The following is a 23,154-nucleotide window of genomic DNA, read 5'->3' on the forward strand; positions in this document are numbered from 1 at the left end:
ATATATATATATATATATATATATATATATATATATATATATATATATATATATATATATATATATATATATATATATATATATATATATATATATATATATATATATATGTATTATACATATTACTTGAAATATACTATTGGAACTAAAGAGGCATAGTATTTATCAATTTGAATAAAGAATCTCAGATTTTGGAAATATATACATATATATATATAATTTTTAAAATATGAGATTCATTATTCAAATTGATACATACCATGACTCTTCAGATCCTAAAGTCATGTTGAATGGTGAAAAACCACTTTCTTCTTCTTCTTCAGTCCTAAAGATAAAAAAATTAATGTTAATTTACATCAATTCTCAAAGCAACTCAATGGTAATCAAAACTGACTTACTCAGATTCTTCAGAACTGAAAACAACATTGTCAATTTCAAGTTCTGCCTCATTCCCTCATTCATCTGATTCCACTAAATCTGATAACTCAGAATCAGAATCTGGTTCAAGTACGTAGTTAACAGCTTCTTGTACAGTAAAATTTCGAATTCTACAAGTTTTTGTAGGAGCTACCAGAGAAATCGTATAAAGAAAAAAAAGGTCATTTTTATACCTTGATCCGATAATGTTGCACATTTGCAACAGATAAATTAAGAGGTAAATCTAACAATATCTTATGCTTGTTTTAGTTTAAAATGACACTAATATAAAACTTCAATCATAGTACATAACAATTTTAAAGATTTAAGCGTCAGCATGGGTTTTCCTATATTCAAAAATAAATATTAAAGATGGTAACTAAAACTTACTAAAAATAGCACTTCTCTCTTGAGCTGCCATTATTCAAAAGAAAATGTTATTGTGGTTAATTTGCGTCAAAATAAAAATAGAAAGATCTAAAATACATATTTCAAAACATCTAATGTTGTGGATAAACTTTATAACCAAAAAAATTATCAGAATATTATTTGTTGCAAATATGCAACACAAACGGGAAAAGGGTTAAGCTGATAAAAAATTATTTAATATTGAATCTGAAAAGAGATGAATTGAGATTTTAAGGTATTTTTTATTACGATCTCTGTTAAGACGTTTTTATTAGAAAATTTTCCATATTATTAGAAGTAGTGAATTCATTAAATCAATCATGAAAAAAAAAAGTAAAACGTTCAAAGAAAAAATCAACCAAAGTTTGATGTTGTTGTTAAAGATGTAAATTTTTGTTGAAGATTTTTAAGAATTTTAAGCTACGAAACAACTTCAACAATAAAAAACAAAACCAAAAAATTTAAATAAAAATGAACAAAAACAATTAAAAAAATAAACAAAACTTTAATCTCAAAAATATTACAAAATAGTTAAAAATGAAAAGTGAATAAACAGAATGAAAAAATTTTACTGAATAATTATTTTCAGGTTTTATCCAAAACGCTTGTTTTTAGTTTTCTCCTAAAATATATACTCATTTCCAGGACCCCAAAACAATTTTGTCGGAAAATAGGCTTTTTTACCATAAGCTAAATTCAGAATGAAACACTTTTTAAAAAATGGTCAGCAAAAATTTTTTCACTTAGAAAGCTATCATTAAAGTTAGGGTTTGTTAGCTTGGATATAAAACACGCGTTCATTTACAAAATCTAAAACCATAATATTGGACATCTTCAATCGCCGACCATGCGAGACAATTTAGTGCACTTTTTTGATTGCCTCTACTACAGTTGTAGTCTACAACTTCGTTTAAATTCACCTGAAATCGCGCAGCACTTTAACCTATTTCATCTCATAAAAGATTTCTGTTGGCGTGAAGATTTTTTAAACGAAAAAAAGGCACACAGATTGTTTGTTTCAATTTTTCGATAAGTAGCTTTTTAAAATTTTCTTAGGAGGTTGAATATCCATTTTCTTGATTTAGTATAACTTTTTTGTGTGGCTAATTAAAATTTACACAAAATACGGAGTATGATCTGCATTCAATTCAATGTTAATATGCTTCAGAGAAAAAAGAATTGTCTCTCTCGGTCGTTTATTGCAAAAGTTCTCTTTATTTGAGTATTCCCCTCTAAATATTCTTAGTTCCTGATTAAACCAATCCACAGTGGGCCAGGGGTGAGCAAAATCCCCCTAAACCATCTTCTATGTTGGGGTGATTTCTTTTTTTAAAATGAAATCTAGAGACCCCCAGCACTCTAAAACTAATTTATTTTTTTCCCTACTATGATTTTGAAGCTCATTATATCTATGTTATTATCTATTTCTATAGTCTATATGAATTTTACCGGAAATGTCAATATGTTAATTTTCAAATATTGGTCAAAATCAAAAAAACCATATAATAAAGAAAAATGAGGCTAGAAAGACGATTTTAGAACATTTTAATACTATAAAAGGATATATTAGTCCATAGACACCATATATTGAAATAAGAAGAAGAAAAATGAAAATTTATTTTTTATACTTTCAATTTTTCAAAGTGTTTTTCGATAAAATCCCTTAATTTGTCCAACCTTTTTTTTTAACTCTTAACTTTACACATGCAGAAAAACACTTGGTTGTCTCGACAAACCCAAAACCCTCCCGCACACTCTAATGCATGCCAATCAGGTTTCAATACATAAAAGAGAGCAAAGATGTCGTGGTGGAGGAGAGTAACTTTTTCAAGGAGTTCCAGGCTCTCCCTACAAAAGGCTAGATATTAAGAAGTGGCAAGCTTGGGGAGGAAATAAGGAACTACTAAAGCTTAAATAAAAACAGATTCAGGTTGCGCTGAGGGTTGGTCTTGGTATAAATGTTGATGTTGCAAAGTCAGGAGGATCTGGAAACTCCAATAATAGCAATACTGTCAGGAGATTTTTTAGGGGATACCAAAAGTCAGCAGAGATTCTAGGTGTTGATGAAGAGCTGATAAAGAAGCTTTGCATTACCCTCTGTATCCTCTCTAGCAATAAGGAAGTGGACCATAGCAAGCTGTATCACTATAATCTAGAGATTACACAACTGTACACCAGCCTGTACAACTGGTGTCATATGCCCCAGGCTGTACACAAGATGTTGGCACACAGTCATCAGGTTGTAAGTATAAAGGTCATTCCTGTTGAATCTCTATCAAAGGAGCCACTGGAGTCCTCTAACAAGGTGTTTAAGCATAATAGGGAACATCACACCAGAAGTTCTCCTGGCCCCAGTCAAACTATGACCTCATGATGAGGATGATTTGCAGCTCCAATTCTATGGCCTCCAGAATGAAGCGGAGTCAAGGAAAAGACAAAGACTCCATTCTACCTGAGGAGGCCAAGAAGCTCTTGATGGACTAGTCTATGTATATAATCAGCTAGATTCTTATTTATATAATTGTCTGTATTTTTTTTTAAGTTAATAAAGTTAAATTATATGTTTATATTCACTGTATGAAACAAACTAAATTTATAAAATACTTAAAAATAAAGAATATTCCGTCTCGAGAACCCCTTACCACATGTGCGGTCTTGACCACTACTAGAAACAAAATAAGCTCAGATTTTAATTCCCCGACCTCATTTACCTTTATTTAAACATACAAAATGTCCCTTTTTTATTATAAAACTGTCAAGACATCCCATGACCCCCCCCCCCACTGAAATACCCACCTGTGCGGTAATGACCACTCCTAGAAACCAAGTATGCGCAGATTTGAATTCCTCGACCTCAAGTACCAATACTTAGACATAAAACATGTCCCATCTTAGTGAAAAACCATCGGGACATAACATGACCACCCTTGACCACTCATAAATTGACCACCTGTGTGGTCATGACCACTCCAAACTTGAAAATTTTGGGGCCAAGAAATGAGTTTTGGCCCACTGTGCAACGTTGCAATATTCATTTAAAGAGTATATTTACAATATTTACGCAATAATAAACTTCCTCAAAGAGATCACATTATTCTTAATCAACGTAACTTCAACTTGTGAAATTTATTAATACTATTAATGCTATTTAGTGTAGGAATGTTAAATGCATTTAATTTTTGATCAAATCAATTACGATATTGATGAAGACGTTTTTTGTTTCAATTATGTATAGCGATCAACTTTTTTATACCCGATGAGCTTGGCTAAAAGACTGTTGAACATCATTTCGCAAACATTTGTCATGAAAGAGACATAAAGCCGATATCAGGAAACATTAAATGTTTCCAAAAGAATTTTCAATCCTTCAGGTTTTTTTTGAGTCATTTAAAAAAATAGCAAACAAAAAGTACCATGACCATCATCCACAGCAAAGTTTGAAATAGGATTAAGCAGTATCCTCCTGAAGAAGTTTAACAATACTTAGAACTTATTCTTTTTCAAAAAGGAGTGTCGGTTTTTATTCAAAATAAAATCTATGTTCCGAATATGGAAAATTCAAAATTCATTTCTAAATTTTTTTTTTTTTCAAAATGAGAGTTTTGTTCATCATATTTTTATGACAATAAAAAATTCTCTAAGAACTTTGCAGGTCTTTTACTCAAAATGAGTGTTTTTCTCGATGAACCAGTTTTATCTCTTCAACTATAAATGACAGTATTAAACTTTTCAGGATCTGTTCTAATGACTAAAAACATTTGAACTTATAAATCAAATTATCAAGTATTACCACCATTTTAACTGATTATTTAAACATAATCTCCACCTAAATTCACCAGCTAGATGAACAAGAAATAAAATCTTATGTTGTGATTCAAAAGTTACTTTTGGCATTGTGTTTAATATTTAGTGATATGTGAAAATAAAGACTTGCATGAAGATTATAGTTACCTTACCTGAAGTAACCAAGCATACGCATTCGAATTCAATATTTGAATCCTATTTTTATTCGCCAAAAGCCTTCAAAAAAAAACAAACTGTTTCTGCGTTTTCAATATTTTTTTTCGTGAAGTTCTTCATTTTTATAGATTTCTACCATGGATTTCTACTATGAAACTCAAACAAAGCAAACTGACAAAACAATCCGCATTTTTTCTTGTGTATTTTACAAATGACAGAAAAACAAAAAACAAAAATTTCCAAATGAAAACTTCTTAAACATGGAAAATCTTTCCGTAAAAAATAATAAATAATAATTTTTATGATAAAGTTATTATGATGCTGAAAAAATGAGTTAAAAATAAAAACTTTTTTATAATGTATCTTGAATTACTGAAGGAAAAAATAAAAAACCCAACGTGTGTTCTGGTCCACTAAAGGCAATACTGAGAATAGCAAAGAGAAAAAAAGATTGCAAACTTTAACATTAGTTCTGAACCCACAGAATGACAAATACTTTCAACAATTTCCAGACAAGAAAGATTTTGCTAGCAGTTGTAAAATTTAACATCAAACTACTTTTATGATTAAGGAGCTTTATTGAAGAATTTAAACCATCGCAAAAACTACTTTCTTTAAGTTTGTTTCATTAAGACCTAATCTTCATTTTTTATGATTTAATCATTAAATATTTATTTCAAGCTATATAAGAATCTCAGTGTCTTAACAACACATTCATACGGCCATTTTAGTCTGATGTTTGAAAAGCCCTGACTTTAGAACATGCGGGAGATTTAGGTGAGTTTTAAACTTTTAGTCTTAACCGCCTAAAATCAATAATGCAAATTTCAAGAAAATCTGAAGGGGTCAGTTAAGTGACTGTTATAATTTTACAAGCTGTATTTGCAATGCTATTATAATTTTGCTTAAAAATGGGTTATTTGCAAAAACAAATTAAGAATGCTTCAAATTTGATAAAACTCAAATATAATAAAAATTTTGATTTAATGTATCTTTTAAAAATCAGCAGATTAACACATTTAAACAAAAGCTAATTTATTATTTTCAGCACCTTAATAATAAAAACTTTTTGAAAACCATGAATGAAAAACTCGTTGAATTTATCTATATGTTGCGAAAAATTTGAACTCAAAAATTTCAATTTTCAGAATTCATTCAAAACTTCGAATTGCAATTCAAACATCAGAGTATACTCTAATGTTTGAAGTGCAGTTCGATAATAAAAACATTTTTTTATATATTTTTCTAATTTTAATTTTAGCCTAAAGTTAATATAAGAGTAACCTTAACGTTAAAAAAAAAAAATAGAGGATAGCGGGCATCTTTGATTTTTAGTATAGTTTTTAGTATAATTTTTAGTATAATTTTTAGTATAATTTTTAGTATAATTTTTAGTATAATTTTTAGTATAATTTTTAGTATAATTTTTAGTATAATTTTTAGTATAATTTTTAGTATAATTTTTAGTATAATTTTTAGTATAATTTTTAGTATAATTTTTAGTATAATTTTTAGTATAATTTTTAGTATAATTTTTAGTATAATTTTTAGTATAATTTTTAGTATAATTTTTAGTATAATTTTTAGTATAATTTTTAGTATAATTTTTAGTATAATTTTTAGTATAATTTTTAGTATAATTTTTAGTATAATTTTTAGTATAATTTTTAGTATAATTTTTAGTATAATTTTTAGTATAATTTTAATATAATCTTATTAAATCATTTGTAATATTTCCTCTAAGAAATTTTTTTCAGTTTCAAGATCAACAAAGTTTTTAAATGCAAACCTTCAACACTCAAATAATTAAGTAAAATATTCTACACTATCATCCTTTTTCACTTTGTCATTGCTGAAATAATATAATAAAAATATAATATATAAAAATAAAATAATAAAAACAAACACTTTTTTTAGTAATTAGAATTTTTTTAAATTATTTTTTTAGTAATTATTTGTATGCATCATTTACAAATGTTAAACTGTAAAACTCCAAGCAATTTCCATTAAAATGCAAAACAAAATTATCAATATCTAATATTAAACAACTAGGTCATTTACAATTCTCTTGCTAATTGGAGACATACAATACAAATAGGTACCAACTCTTAGAAATGAGAATTTCTACACACCTGTATGGATAAGATAATTTTTAAAAATGTTGAAAATACTCATTGCTTAATAATAGTCTTCAGGTGCAAAACTTTATATTTTTTAAGAGCTTCTTTTCTTTCATCGTATTTGTTTTTCATTATTGTTACTTTAGTTCTTGAATATTTAAGTAATTGTTTTCTTTCTTCATCTGTTTTATTATTTAGCCATTCTAATGTTTGGTTCTAAAACCACATTGTCAAAGCCTGGATAGTTTGAACATTTGAATTGGGTTTTGTGCGAACCATTAAATCCAAAATAGCAAAGTCACTTTCTGATGCTTTGTTAGTGACAAGGACATTAGAAGCAGATTCAAATATAATTCAACGTGTGCAAAAATTTTTAGACAAGTTAGAGAGAAACGGCAAATTTACCTTATCGCACTCAAAAATATTTAAAGACGGGGGAAATTTAAAAAATCTCCAATTAGAAAACAAAAAACCCACCCTATTAGACTACCAAAAAAAAACAAAAACTGATTGACATTATAAATAAATAGTTGCAGAATCTATTTTTATGTGGGGACGAAAGAATTAGATTAATTTACTTGTATATAAGCAAAACTGAAACATTTAAAATTAAATAATTTTATCAATTCTAAAGCAAAACGACGTCCCCAAAAAATTATTGTAGTGTAACCTTTTCTGAAAAAAATAACATCTATATATACGTATATACAATTTATTTTCATTGGTGGGTTTTTATTCTTCGACACCAACATAAAATCATTTGTTGCGTTTTTTGGACGAAGTTTTTCAAAAACGTACAATATATTTTTTTCAGCAATAAAATGCCACATGACAAAACTCCCAAGTTATAGAAGATAAAAAAATATATACTTTTAAAGCTTGAAAAATTCTCTACTTGATCCTTAAAAGTAAAGGAGTTTTGCCCTTTTAAACGCATTCTCATTTTTTTTGTCATCATCCGTTAATTTAAAAAAATTTGTTGTTTGTTGATTAAAAGAATACTTTACTCTTATGAGAGTGATATGTTACTAATAAGAATTTCAAGAAAATCTGAAGGGGTCAGTTAAGTGACTGTTATAATTTTACAAGCTGTATTTGCAATGCTATGAATACAACTCTTATTACCGAAAAATCTTGTCAAAGAAACCGATTTAAATGTTAAAAAGCACACGCAATGCTTAGCCCCATTCTGTTAAAAATTCTTTTGTCGCTCCAAACCCTCAAATCAAGAAAAACAAAAAATCGGACTCGAATACAAGAAATTCCGAAAAAAGTAAAAAAGCTGACGACGATGAAGCTAATGAAACTTTTAAATGCGAAACCAATAACATCATATACATTTTATGATGTTTCTTACGAAAATTTCATCGTAAGTTGTAAACATTTTTCTTGATTCAAAGGCAAAACAATCGAAGTTTTATTTTGCTTCATAAATTCAATGTTCGTGTTGATCAAGTAAATATCTCTCGCTTACCATCACCTCGCTTTCATTTGCACTGTAAATGGAATCAAGTTTCTTTTGTTAGTATCCAATCTGCTCACGTGTTTGAATTCTTGCTTTAACGATTATGACGACTCTCTAAGTTTTTCGGTTATTGTTTTGACCTGCACAAGTATCAGCATTTACAATTTTGCAAAAAACATGAGTTACTTGCAAAGAAAAAACAAAAATTGAAATTCTTACCGAAAATCTCCGACTTTCATCTGTTTGACAATTTTATCTGTTAAACACTAGAAAAATTTTTTTGCGTTCCCCATAAATGATCTTCTCGAGAAAGTGAAGATAGGTTTTGCTTATGAAACCAATAGCCTTGTTTATGAAACCGTATTGAATACAGAGTTCTTGAAGAAAAAGGCACAATAGGAATGATGCAAATTAGAAAATCATGGTGCACATTTTAAATACAGACAATCCTGGAATAATTTTGACGGAGATGGAACAAGTGCACGTGACTCACTTCGAGAAGTTTGTTTTTCGAAGTTGCATATCTGGGGATGAAACGTACGAAACGCAAAGTGATCAAATGGAACAAAAAAAATAATTGTAAGAGTTCTTTGACTGAAATTCTTAAACGAAATATACGTTTCCTATGTGCAATAATGCATACATAAAATAAAAGTTGCAATGTGCATCAATTACATAAAGCATTTTATTTTAGCTTCTTGCATTAGCAAAATTTTTTGATGCATGTATGCATTGATTTAAAATCAAAAGAACGTTCTCTTATTAAAACCAATCAAAATTTTTTCACTTCCAAACTAAACTGCTCGAGATAACGAGAAGTTAAAGAGAAAAAGAAAAGCAAAAATATTACTGTGGAGAGAGAACTCACTTACACAACTTGTCAACTAATGACAACTTGGGTTTTATATAGAAAGAAATTTTTTTCTTTATAAAACCCAAAAGTTGATTTAGTTTTCTTTTTATTATGAGAAAAAGAAAATAAGAATTAGATTGTTGTAATGGAATAAATTCAACTACAAAGTAAACTTACAAAAGAACTTTTTTAATCATCTCTTAAAATATTTTCACGTGCCTTTTTGATCGAGCACCTTCTTCAGATGATTCTCTATTTCTTTTAACATCCTTATCAAATTTTCTTTTTAATTTTCATATAGTTGATGCTTCCCTCTTCTTTACTAAAATGGTGAAAGTTAATTTGGAAGAAGTTGTTAAATAACTTTTGAAACTATTCAAGCTCTACTTCTTGACCCCCGTATTTTAAAATTTATTCAAAAAAATCTTCTTTTAAAAAAATCTTCTTTTTAAAAAAATCTTCTTTTTAAAAAAATCTTCTTTTTAAAAAAATCTTCTTTTTAAAAAAATCTTCTTTTTAAAAAAATCTTCTTTTTAAAAAAATCTTCTTTTTAAAAAAATCTTCTTTTTAAAAAAATCTTCTTTTTAAAAAAATCTTCTTTTTAAAAAAATCTTTTTTTAAAAAAAATCTTCTTTTTTAAAAAAATCTTCTTTTTATAAAAATCTTCTTTTTATAAAAATCTTCTTTTTTAAAAAAATCTTCTTTTAAAAAAAATCTTCTTTTTAAAAAAATCTTCTTTTCAAAAAAATCTTCTTTTTAAAAAAATCTTCTTTTTAAAAAAATCTTCTTTTTAAAAAAATCTTCTTTTTAAAAAAATCTTCTTTTTAAAAAAATCTTCTTTTTAAAAAAATCTTCTTTTTAACTAAAAATCTTCTTTTTAAAAAAATCTTCTTTTTAAAAAAATCTTCTTTTCAAAAAAATCTTCTTTTCAAAAAAATCTTCTTTTTAAAAAAATCTTCTTTTTAACTAAAAATCTTCTTTTTAAAAAAATCTTCTTTTTAACTAAAAATCTTCTTTTTAAAAAAATCTTCTTTTTAAAAAAATCTTCTTTTTTAAAAAAATCTTCTTTTTAAAAAAATCTTTTTTTAAAAAAAATCTTCTTTTTAAAAAAATCTTCTTTTTAAAAAAATCTTCTTTTCAAAAAAATCTTCTTTTTAAAAAAATCTTCTTTTTAAAAAAATCTTCTTTTTAAAAAAATCTTCTTTTTAACTAAAAATCTTCTTTTTAAAAAAATCTTCTTTTTAAAAAAATCTTCTTTTCAAAAAAATCTTCTTTTCAAAAAAATCTTCTTTTTAAAAAAATCTTCTTTTTAAAAAAATCTTCTTTTTAAAAAAATCTTCTTTTTAACTAAAAATCTTCTTTTTAAAAAAATCTTCTTTTTAAAAAAATCTTCTTTTAAAAAAAATCTTCTTTTTAAAAAAATCTTCTTTTTAAAAAAATCTTCTTTTTAACTAAAAATACTTTATGTTTTATTTACCGTTTTTAAACATTTTATAAAAAGCCAACAAAAATATTGGAATTTTATTTTCTTAGTTCTTTATTTTTCTTTTCATTTATTGGTAAAAGTTCATTGAACTTCTTTTGGTTCCTCTTTTATAACAAAATCAACTGTACCCTTCTCTTCTATGGTTAAACCCTTAAAGGTAAAATTCCCTGATATTTTAGATAATCCTACGCATTTTTGGTTTTATAAACGGATAAGAAATTCATCCTTAATGTCAGTTGCTATATTCCGGAAAAATTCATCGTACTTACTTTTTTCTGGTAACAATAACTCTATTCGTAAATTATCAATTTTGCACTCTTTTCTATTTTCTATTAACCAGTACAACAAAATTCGTTTCCTTCAATAAAAATTGGTCAATAAATGCATTAACTAATTTTTCTAATTTCCAAACTTTCTTTATTTTTTTTTGAAACTATACCGAGTATGCCGACGAAATTTTTAAAAGTTAAATTCATCTCCCTCTTTTAAAAATTGAGAATTATTATTTGCCGTAGCATAAAAGATCTCTTATGCTACGGCAATTAATAATTCTCAATTATTAGCGGGTTGCTATAGCTATAATATATAACTCTCTAGAGTTATATATTATAGCTATAGCATATATATTATATATTATAGCTATATTATAGCTATAATATATAACTCTCTAGAGTTATATATTATAGCTATAGCAACCCGCAATTCTGCTGTAAAAGTCCTGTAATTTTTTTACGGTAATATTTTCTATAGTTTCGACGATTTCTTTATAAAACCCGAGTTTATTATTAAATAAGATTTTTTAACCTGAAAATAGTTGATAAAACTTTCTTCTAAACAAAAAAACATGAAAGATTATTTAAAATAAACCTTCGTAAGATAAAATCATTAAAATATCAAAAGTGTTTTTACTTGTTGTTTTTCTCTGTTTATCAACTGTCATTCTTTATAGCATTGTATGTTCGGTAAAATGTAATTTTTAAATTACGACAACAAACAGGATTTACGAGCTTGAGACCGGTGATAAAGTAGAAAATGAATTAGTAAATATACATGAAGATATTGATATTGGTATTGCTCCTATTAAGCCCAATAATCTGCAGCTAGGAGGAGACGGCAAAGTAGTTGAAGCAATAGCATTTTATGGAATAGAGAGTAATTACGACTATTTTAGGGTGCAACGAGAAGGAATGGGAACGGAAAAAGAAAGTTATACAAAGATCCCGACAAGAAAGGTATATGTGGGCCACATGTGGCCATAGTGCTTATAAGTGGATTTAAAGCGTGAAACTATATTCTAGATGTTTATCGATATATAAACTGATGATGAGTGTGGCCCACGTGTGAAACACATAATGCGGTCCACATAATTATCCCACTTAATGCGGTATACTGTTTAAATAAACACATGCTAAAATGGATGTGGTTATGATATGGGCCATTCATTATCTTGCCACATCATACCACGCTTTAAACTTTAAAATAAATTACTTCATTCCATTGTGAAAAGCGCAATATTATTTTATTACGTCAGACGCTTATCAATTTAATATATATATTTTTTTGTTAACATGTTTAAGTGGTTTTGTAATGCAAATTTGTGTTTTTTTAGTTTATACGGTATCAACAACTTAAATAAATGTATATATATATATATATATATATATATATATATATATATATATATATATATATATATATATATATATATATATATATATATATATATATATATATATATATATATCAGAGCCGTCCTTAGAAAACGCGAGGCCTTGAGAATAACATTTTTGCGAGGCCTTCTTGAAAGTCGTTATTTAAGGCGCTCTTACTGTCTAAAAAGGTAGTGTGTAGATGCAAAACACAAAATTGTTATTTTCTTGTAGGTTTATAAAGGAACTGAGTGTTTTATAAAATAATCTATAATAATAACAATAAAGTTTATTCTTCAATTTATTATAGGCAGGGCCGCCAAGAGCCGACACGCCGCCTGGGACAGCAACTCTGATTGGCCCCCTTATTTAACGAATTATGGCTTCTGTCGGTTAAAACTGAAATTTGGCTTCTAAAAAAAAAAAAAAAAAAAAGATCTTGTCGGTACATTTCGCTTTTTCCATTCCCCCCCCCCCCCCCCACGTCTTTGTCGTTCGGTACGGCCGTGCTTAGGAGACCTTGCTAAGCGCGAGGCCTGGAGCGGCTGCCTCAGGACGGTTCTAATATATATATATATATATATATATATATATATATATATATATATATATATATATATATATATATATATATATATATATATATATATATATATATATATCTATATATCTATATATCTATATATATATATATATATATATATATATATATATATATATATATATATATATATATATATATATATATATATATATATATATATATATATTTATGTTCAGGTGGTTTTGTAATGCAAATTTGATTTGTTAAATAGATTTTCAACACTCTAATTTGCATTACAAAACCGCTAAAATTTATATTGGGTATATTAATAATATATTATTGTTAAAAGGGTATTATATTATTGTTAAGGGGGTAAAAGGGTATTATATTATTGTTAAAGGGTAATATATTATTGTTATTGGGTATATTAATAATATATTATTGTTAAAAGTTATATTGGGTATATATACCCAATATAACTTTTAGCGGTATTTTAATGACAATTTTTGTGGCTTGTTATCCAATATAAATTATTAAAAATATCCTAGTTTATTTCAAGAAATAAAAAAATCAGCCTTATGCACATTGCATAAAAGAAGTGAGGAAAATATTACAAAGTAAAATAATTTTTCCAAATATCTCAGTTAAATTTCTAGAAAAAAAAAAATCATCTTACACAATCGCATAAAAGAAGCGGGAATAGTAATAAAAGAATTAAATAAAATGGCTAACAATGTAAGCGTACTTTGTATCTATTGATATTATTTCTACATATCTATATATATATATATATATATATATATATATATATATATATATATATATATATATATATATATATATATATATATATATATATATATATAGAGAGAGAGAGAGAGAGAGAGAGAGAGAGACTTTTTATATAAATATATATTTAAATTATTATTTATATTTAATAGGTATCAGCTATTAATTTAATATATAAATATAGACTTTTAAACATATATATATATTTATATATATATATATATATAAACATATATATATATATATATATATATATATATATATATATATATATTTATTATATATATATATATATTTATTATATATTTATATATATATATGTATATATATACACATTGCATATATATATACATTGTATATATATATACATTGTATATATACATTTATATGTATATTATGTATATATATATACTCATATTTATTTACATTTTTTTAGTATAAAATACATTTAAAATACAATTTATTTTTAATTACTTCTGTATCATATTATTTCTTAAAGGATAAAAAATGGAGTGGGCTGTCAAAGGAGAAAAAAAGGCTTGTCATTAATGAAGAAGTTGATACTTTTTACAAAAAAGCTCAGGAAGATGCTGCAATTCATGAGGTTGTTGTTAGTTACAATCAAGAAGAGCCCAAGAGTTCTTCGTTAGAAGCAAGTAGCAATAATAGCATTAACCTTGGTAGTTATCGTTCTTTTGAAAGTATCATAGATACAAGCTCAGAAGAAATTAAAAATAAGTCACTTTTAGAGGAAATTCGTGTTTGGGCAATTCAATACAATGTTGAAAATAAAGGATTGGATGATTTGTTAAAAATTCTTATAACAAAACATCCGGAGTTACCTAAATCATGTAAAACACTTTTTAAATGTTCTTCGACTCATTTGAATATCTCAAAGATGGGTAGTGGAGAATTTATTCACTTTGGCCTAGAAACTGAACTTATTAGGTATATAGAATCTGGTTTGCAAAGCTTTAGGATAAGTTCAGATCGATATAATTTACTTTGCGCTGAAGCTACTCATTTTCATTCTACACTTATCACGTTAACATTTAATATCGATGGGATGCCTTTATTCAAATCCTGCTCTAAATCATTTTGGCCTATTTTAGCAAAAGTTAATGAAAGTACTTGCCTTGAGCCTTTCATTGTATCTCTTTATTTTGGCACAAATAAACCGAATGACCTGAATAAATATTTTTCAGGGATTGTAGAAAACTTGAACAATTTAAAATACCCAATTGTAGTTTCAGGACAGAGGTATCTTATTAGAGCTTTTTGTATTGTAAGTGATGCTCTGGCAAGAGCATTTATAAAGGGTATAAAGTATTTTAATGGTTACAATGGGTGTGAGTATTGCAGACAAACTGGTAGCTATATTAATGGAAAGGTTGTTTTTGATAATCATGATGCTCCTGCTCGAACTGATCAACAGTTTTTGAATTTTCAAGAAAAAGATCACCAAAAGGAAATGACGGCAATTGGTAGTATTGTACCTCCTGTTACTTGTGTGCCAGCTGAGTACATGCATCTGTTATGTGAAGGTTTTTTCAGAAAACTTTTGTTTTTATGGGTTTCTTCAACATGTGTGTACAAAGGTTCATTTCGCATACCACCGTCTAATCGAGTTGCTTTATCAAATAAGATCGTTGAAAATGGGAAACACATGCCTAAAGAATTTAAACACAGAAAAGTGAGACCATTGGTTGAGATGGACCGATGGAAAGCAACTGAATTTAGAACTTTTTTTATTTATTTGACACCATTAGTCATGAGATCTTTTCTGCATCCCAGTGTTTATGCTCATACTATGCTTCTCCATTTTGCAGCATTCAATATGCTTGGATCAGATTTTTTACCAATTATGGATAACATTTCCTGGTGTTTGAAGAAATTTGTTACTACGTTTGCAGATCATTATGGTAAAGGTAATTTAGTGTATAACATTCATTGTCTTTTACATTTAGATGAGTTTGTAAAAAACCTTGGTCCACTTGACTTTTGGTCATCATTTCCTTTTGAGAATAAATTAAGGCATATTAAAAAGACCATTAATTCCAACACCAATTGCCTCAAACAGTGCATCAATAATGTAATTAGAAGTTCAATTTTCAAAACATTATCGCCATCTTGCAATAACTTATTTTACTTATCTACACATTCACCAGACAATATATATCTCACCTCTTCTGGAATAGTATGTGTTACTTCGTTTGTTACCGATGTTGTGTGTAATGGAAATGTAATGACTTTATATGAAGACGTGTATTCCCATCCATATCCTTCATTTATGCATATAGGTTTGTATAAACACTCAAATAGTAATGTATGCAATGTTTCAATAATTAACAAATGTGTGTGTATTCCTTGTGAGAATAGTATATTTTACATTATTCCATTTGCTTCTAATAAATTGTTTAGTTATTGATCAAAATACCAGAATTATTTATATAAACTATTAGTTTTTGAACAGCATCAAATTTTGAACTGTTTAACAATTGAAGACATTTGTACTTTTAGCACTTATAGTCTTCAATTTAAATCTTGAAAAATGACTTTTATCTAGTTTTTAAATTTTGTATTTAATTTTAAAAAACAGTTTGTTACATAATTAGTTGTATAACCAATTTATATCAGTTGCGTAAAAGATGTTTAATTTTTTTATGAGTTTTTTAGTGTTATTTTTTTATAGGCATTCTTATGAATTTTATATCTATGTAATAAAGATATTTTTTATGAAATAATTATATATAGAAAAGTATGAGTTGTTTTACCTATTTTTTATTTACTTGTTATTGTTAATTTATATTGCTATAGTCCTAGCAAGTATTGGGAATTTATATAGTTGTTTTACTACTATTACTTATGCAAAATTTTTTTTATTAAATTATGGTAATTCTATTGTAAACATAGTGTCATCAGGGTGGCAAATACCCTGTAAATATTGTGCCAGCCCAAAACGGTATTTACTGAAATTATCTTTCCTAATTCCTAGAGTTTTTTATAATATGCACAAATAGTTTATATTATTTATATTTTTTACAGTGTAAAGATATGTTTTATATTGTTCATTTCCTTAACGACAATACTGTGGAGTATGTTCCAAAGGAATGGCTTAATGGAAACAGCGAGTGTATGTGGCCAAAATGTAGCATGACTTCATTAAAAGGAATGCGCCGGAAGAGACAGATTCCCAATAAAGATTGGGAAAGATACAAAATACGAATTTTATCTACTGCAGGTAAACACACACATATGTGTGTTTGTGTGTGTGTGTGCGTTTAAGTTATACCTGGTTTATTAATATTACTTTAATGCACAATCAACTCACATTTTTGTTACTTTGTACTACTTTGACTACTTTGTTACAGACTGTGAGGAAAGAGCATTAGAAAAGTTAAAAATATCTGAAGAAACAAGTGATCTTGCTTCAGAATATGAAGGTAATTCATGTCGTAGGAAGACAACATCAAAACGATTATCCCCTTCATTATTTGCTTCTCAAATTCATGGCAATATGTCTAGTGAAGATGATTCTGATTTCAACATGCCTACATCTCTTCAGCAGGCTGTCATTTCTGTAAGCTTATAAAGTGACTTTATTAAAAACAAGTTTTTTTCATTAACTTGCTTACGTTAATGAAAAAAATGTTAAATAATTATTTTAAATGTGGAAACGAAAATATTTATTTAAACATGGCTTACTCTTGTTGATTACAATCAACAAATTTTTATTTTCTTAAATTAGATAAAGTTTTACTAGATTTTAATAATTAGCATAAAATATTTTAGACATCAACACCAGGTAGCCAACCATTACTGCCAATACCACATCATGCTGTAAGTATTAAACATGTTGCTTGATAGCAATACTATAAGTTAAAATTTGTTAATGTTATTATTAGACATTTAATTTTGATATATGATTAGAATGTTTTTCGAGAGATGCAACACCAAGGAAAATCTATTCAAAGCTTTGTGTCATTACTAAATGATCCTGATGAAATAAATTTACCTTCAGTAAGATTTTTGTAAATTTTATTTTAGTAATTATAAGTTTGCTGTTAAGTAGAATAATTATAATTGAAGATCATTAAATTTAAATATGCATAAATGTAATTAAAGTAGAATTTTTTTTTAAAATTATATCAGGAATTCTTGCCAATGCCATACACCAAAAATTCCACTAACACCCTTACACCAATCACACAGTCAATTGAATACCGATTGTCCTCCATTGAAAATTTACTTAAAGGTGAAAAATCTTTTAAAGTACATATATTAATTTGTCTATCTTTTAAATACTTATAACAGTTCGATTTGATTAGATTTAGTAAAATCTGTAACGTCTGCGACAAAAGAGATTAAACATTTGATAGAGCGTATGCCAATTGGTCATACTGAAGAAAGTTTATTTACGAAATCAAGCAGCATAGAAGAGTTAGATGCTGTTTTGTTGCAATGCCAGGATGAAGAAATGGCCTCACTTTTTGCAAGTTGTACTTAAATATTATTGAAAAACTTTTTAATAAAAACTCCGGTTGCATCCATTGAAAAATTAAAAATTCGAATATTTAACCTTTTTTTAGATAATACAATTTTTTATATAATTTGAATTCATATATAAATTTTATTTTTTAGTAATCACTTATATATATTTATGTATGTGTTTATACACCTTTGTGTACTTTTAAATTGTTTACTTTCTTTTTCTGAATGTAGATTAACTGGCTAGCAACAGCAGGTGGAAAGTATATATCTGATACGGTACGAAACATTTTGAATGTTTTCATGACTGATGAGTTACAGATGAGTTGTTGTCGTACTGGGAAACGCTCAAACAAATATTCAATTGAGGCTTTTGTAAAGTTTATTGCAAGTAAGCAAAGTAGCTATTCCGTTAGAGTTAACCGTTCGTCAAGTACAAGTACTTATTGATAAAGTTGACATTAACCCTTAATAAATTAATTAATTTTTTGTATAATCGAAATAATAAATAATAATAAACTGATTTTAGTTGCTGTTCGAAGGCATTGCAAAAATGCTACAGACAAAGATGTCAATGAAGCCATCACCGCTTCACTGCATAACTCAGCAGATCGTGGTGGTAGACGTATGCATCGAGAGAAGAATGAATAAATAAATTTAATGAAAAGTTATTGTAAATAAATAAAATGTTTGTAAATAAATTTATAACAAAAAGCAAGAAGCATATTATTTTTCATATATATATATATATATATATATATATATATATATATATATATATATATATATATCAGATTTCATGTAAAAAGTTAGTGTACTTTCGTTCTGAAAGTGGTTTTGAGCGATATAAGTACTATTGCCACACGTGAGCCACTCCAACGCCATCCCATAATGAGTAGTGGTAAATATATGGCTAATATATACTTCCCACACGTGGGCCAGATGAACCTTTGCGCACAGATGAAGTGTGGCTTTCGTTCTTATTTAGTGTGGTTTTAGTGCTATAAGCATTAAACCCACATATGGCCCGCACTAAAGCCATCCCATTAAGAAGTGTGGTAATGATATGGCTAGCAAATGCTTCCCACGCGTGGGCCATTTGAACTTTTGCGCACAAATTAAGAGTGGCATTTGTTCTTATTTAGTGTGGTTTTATTGCTATAAACATTAAAGCCACATATGGGACGCATCAGCGCCATCCCATAAAGGAGAGTGGGAAATATATGGTTAACATGCAATTGCCATATATAGCCCACGTTAAATTTTCTTGTCGGGATAGTTAAAGAATATTTTGAATATTTTGATTGCAACTACTTAAAAATGAAAGAGTGATTTTAAGTAATTTTTATTTTACTGCGTTATAACTGTGAGCAATCATCCCACGTGGTACGGGATGATTTCACACATTTCTTTTATAATGAAAATAAATAAACAAAAATTAAGAATTTTATAATGATTGTTATCATGTAAATATTATCACTCAAATGTCTTTTTTTTGCAGTGAGACAACAGTTTACTTTTTTTTGTCTCCGATCAAATTTCATTTTAAACAACTATACATTTTACTATAACATGAATTATCTTAGCTATAAACAAAATTATTTTTCTGTTAGAAAAAGTTTGGGATATCAAGGTAAAATTAAAAAAATATTTTTAAAAATTTGAAGCTAACTGCATAAAACTTATATGAATTCCTGGTCAAATGCTGCATACACAGCGTGTCCAGAAAATTTACACGAGGGCATGTTTATTAATGGTTATCAATTTTCGGTTATAAATAATTATAAATGCATGCATTAAAAGCTTAAAACTTTAAGTTTTAAGGAAAAATTACGCTTGTTATATGGGCGAAGACTGCTTCGCGTGAACTTACAAAGTTTATTAGCAGAAAAAAATCTCTTCTAAAAAGAACTTTTTTACATCATCACGAAGGAAAAATCCACATGCAGTTGGGATGTGATTTTCGTAAATCTAATCAAAAACTCTTCGCTTCATAAGCACTTTACAATCGCCCTATGGAATTGCTGCAGAATCTGTGCACCATTTCATTAATATTTTGTCTATTTTTTTTTAAAGCGCTTCGAGAAAATTTTTTAACGCCAATGGACTGTTTTTGAGCATTTTACGCTGATTTGGGTATTTAAGGGTTTAAAAAAACGTAAAATAAAATACGTTAGGGTTTGTAAGGGTTTATAAAAACGTTAAAATTAAATGACAATTTAAGTTTTTACGAATTCATATTTGTAATAAAATACAGTTATATATTCAAAAAAAGAGTAGAATTTTCATTATAAAACAGATCACTAACAAATTGTAATACAAAACACAAGTTACATTAATCATTATTTTTAAAGATGACTTTTAATCGGATTGTTGTTTTTTGATTCTTCATTTTTCTAAGTCTTATTTTGCGATTATTTACTTTCTCACCAAAGTTGTATTTTTTTTGCTCATGATTTTAATAGTGTCAATGCCAATGACAAAGGTAAGCACGTTAAGCGAAGCTATATTTAATCAAAAACCAAAAAGGCAACAGTAGCAACAACAGTAATTTGGTTTTAAATACCAAAAAGAGCTAAATTAATAACAACTTGTGTGCATCATAATCGGATGAGGAGGTTTCAATACCCGAAACAAACATGGAGTTCGGGTATTGAACTTTTTAATATCCAAAAATCCGAACCCGTTCGGTTTTTGACTTAATTACCGTTCAGGTCCCTAAACTTAGTAAAAGATTTTAAAATTTGCGAAAATCGCTAAGAGCCACTAATTTAAAAAAGCTACTAAATAAAACTTATTTAAGCTGAGAGTTAAATAAACAAAATGAGTGTTTAATTTAAGTCCACAATTAATTAAACAACATGTGTAAATGAATGAGGTTAAATAATGTGAAAATAAATGCAGTTTTGATACGAAAAGTTAACTTTCTAAACACACTAGCAAAAAGCTACCCGTAATACGGGTTATGGTCGGTCTGTTACTTAATTTAAAGTGGCTGTTTTCCACAATTTAAAGTTGCGAAACCTTAGCTAATACCCAATTAGAAAAACGCCTTCAAATTGAAAAAATTAAACCATCAGTAAAATTTAAAAAAAAGTATGCGGAGGTAAAATAGTTTATTAATTACTTAACATTGAGTAATTTACAACTGACATTAGAGCATCCCGCCATCGGAAATTGCGTAAATGCGTAAATTCCGAAGTGAGAAATAGTTTATAAAGGTGACTCCGATGTGATTTAATCTTTTTATTTTCCGATATTTTCCGATGGTTTGTGGTGGCTTGTAATTTTGCGAAAACTTCGTAATTATAGATAAATACATCGGAAATACCACAATATTACGAGTTTACACTTTAAATACGATTTATTGTGAAATTACGCGAAAATATCGTACGATAATGCGTAAATCTCGAAATATATCGGAGAATGCGTGAAATTCTCCCCATCGGCCTCGGACTACATCGCACCTCCGATGTGATACCATTCCTCACCATCGCATCACATCGGAGTCACCTTTATAAACTATTTCTCACATCGGAATTTACGCATTTACGCAATTTCCGATGGCGGGATGCTCTACTGGAGACTGAACATAGCTTCTTTGAACTTGGCTTTCAAGAATTTTCCGTATTTTGGTCTGAAAAATATAAAAGAGAATTTAAAAAGTAAGACTTTCATGGGCAAAAACACTTTAAGGGCACAAAGTTTTTCATACTTAAACCAATTTTTACTGAGTTTATGTCCTAATATTTACATCTATTTTCATTTTTGGAATTATTCGCAACTCTTCCCTCTCATTTAACTATTCGCATCATGAACAGTTGATGAGCTCTTTTTTCAGATTCAGTTGGATCCCGGAAATACTGCCAAGTTAGGGAGCGTTTCTGTCTTCCTTACTTCCTTGAGTACGGGAATGCTTCAGTTTTGAGCGGCCATCTAAGATGACAAATTTAATAAAAATTTTGAAAAATAATTAACCATATAATTAAAATTAATTTTAAACAAAGCTTTGAATGCTTCCAATTGTCTTGTGATTCTTTGCACCTTTATGCAATGCCTGAAGGTAATTAGCACCCCCTGTGAAAAAATGTACATGTACTGAGCAAAGAAATGAAACTAGTTAACCTGTTTTCTCCGCTTCGCTTTCATGGGGAGGCAAGTCATCTGGATCTGAGGATGGTGTTGGATTTTCTTATTCAAGTTCACATCCTTCTTTGTTTTCAATATCAACATTGCCTAGACTTTGTGATGGCAGAGCACTTGACTGGCTGGTTAACATTTTCGAAATGTTTTTTTTCTTAAAATCGGACGTGCCTAACCGATTTTAGTTTCAAAATTTTAAAATTACAACTTTTCTAACATCATTTCAAGAAATGGAAAAGAAAACAATTCTGAAAACACACAATGATGCTTTACGATCGCTTTTGCGGTTTTTGGCCTACCTTGGATTTCTTGTAACAACCAATCGGAGTCGAGCATTTCAAATAAATGGTAAGAGTAAATTTTCCGAACGGATGACATGAATTGCATGAGGAAATGGTGAAACTATATATGTGTGTGTGTGTGTGTGTGTGTGTGTGTGTGTGTGTGTGTGTGTGTGTGTGTGTGTGTGTGTGTGTGTGTGTGTGTGTGTGTGTGTGTGTGTGTGTGTGTGTGTGTAGTTCCCTTATTTATTATCGAGGTCATTCGTTTTAAGGGCATCTTAAAGAGTAATCTTCTCTCTATACGATCAAACTTCGAGATCGATAATTTATTAAAAAACGAGTGAGAGAATAATTTGTATATGGGACAAGGTCAAAAAAATCATCGAATACCGGGTGTTTTACCCAGTCAGTCAATAATGATATTAAACAAAATTAATGAGACACTTAAAACAATAAAAAAAAATAAAGATTATGATTTTAGAGGACGTAATTTTTGGAAGAGGGCAGTTAGGGGCCAGGGTGGGATATGGTTAGCTTTGTCTACCTTGACT

The 23,154-nt window shown here is 27.9% G+C and overlaps 3 protein-coding genes across 4 annotated transcripts in view; 2 read left to right on the plus strand and 1 right to left on the minus strand.

Moving 5' to 3' along the window:
- Nucleotides 1–23,154, minus strand: part of LOC149893882 (uncharacterized) — a 56,889-nt gene that overhangs the window by 15,566 nt on the left and 18,169 nt on the right. The gene's annotated exons all lie outside the window — the stretch shown is intronic.
- LOC149893883 (uncharacterized) lies at nucleotides 230–16,463 on the plus strand. Its single transcript, XM_090076345.1, has 5 exons — nucleotides 230–293; nucleotides 403–507; nucleotides 11,381–11,429; nucleotides 11,707–11,941; nucleotides 14,191–16,463. The coding sequence occupies exons 1-5, from the start codon at nucleotides 230–232 to the stop codon at nucleotides 16,117–16,119; spliced, it is 2,382 nt and encodes a 793-aa protein (XP_089932471.1). The 3' UTR covers nucleotides 16,120–16,463.
- LOC149893884 (uncharacterized) lies at nucleotides 16,669–18,900 on the plus strand. 2 transcript variants are annotated; one of them, XM_090068155.1, is made up of 8 exons: nucleotides 16,669–16,932; nucleotides 17,063–17,271; nucleotides 17,484–17,531; nucleotides 17,622–17,711; nucleotides 17,844–17,946; nucleotides 18,020–18,183; nucleotides 18,414–18,570; nucleotides 18,709–18,900. In XM_090068155.1, the coding sequence occupies exons 1-8, from the start codon at nucleotides 16,746–16,748 to the stop codon at nucleotides 18,828–18,830; spliced, it is 1,080 nt and encodes a 359-aa protein (XP_089924281.1). In that variant the 5' UTR covers nucleotides 16,669–16,745; the 3' UTR covers nucleotides 18,831–18,900. The 2 variants fall into 2 exon arrangements, with proteins under 2 accessions (XP_089924281.1, XP_089924288.1); XM_090068162.1 differs by lacking the exon at nucleotides 18,709–18,900 and having other exon boundaries at nucleotides 18,020–18,187; nucleotides 18,414–18,553.

Source organism: Hydra viridissima, unplaced genomic scaffold (assembly GCF_058129835.1).
Source record: "Hydra viridissima isolate aposymbiotic clone 2 unplaced genomic scaffold, HvirCarnegie_v1 scaffold_1, whole genome shotgun sequence".
In the NCBI taxonomy this organism is placed as follows: Eukaryota; Metazoa; Cnidaria; class Hydrozoa; order Anthoathecata; family Hydridae; genus Hydra; species Hydra viridissima.

Excerpts from the sequence above, each read along its gene's own strand:
- LOC149893884 (XM_090068155.1), top strand. The coding sequence starts at position 16,746 with ATGTTTTATATTGTTCATTTCCTTAACGACAATACTGTGGAGTATGTT. Across the intron at positions 17,712-17,843 it reads ATGAAATAAATTTACCTTCA|GAATTCTTGCCAATGCCATA; the intron begins GTAAGATTTTTG and ends AAATTATATCAG. Across the intron at positions 17,947-18,019 it reads CATTGAAAATTTACTTAAAG|ATTTAGTAAAATCTGTAACG; the intron begins GTGAAAAATCTT and ends CGATTTGATTAG.
- LOC149893883 (XM_090076345.1), top strand. The coding sequence starts at position 230 with ATGAGATTCATTATTCAAATTGATACATACCATGACTCTTCAGATCCT. Across the intron at positions 11,430-11,706 it reads AATTCTGCTGTAAAAGTCCT|GATTTACGAGCTTGAGACCG; the intron begins GTAATTTTTTTA and ends GACAACAAACAG. Across the intron at positions 11,942-14,190 it reads CAAAGATCCCGACAAGAAAG|GATAAAAAATGGAGTGGGCT; the intron begins GTATATGTGGGC and ends TATTTCTTAAAG.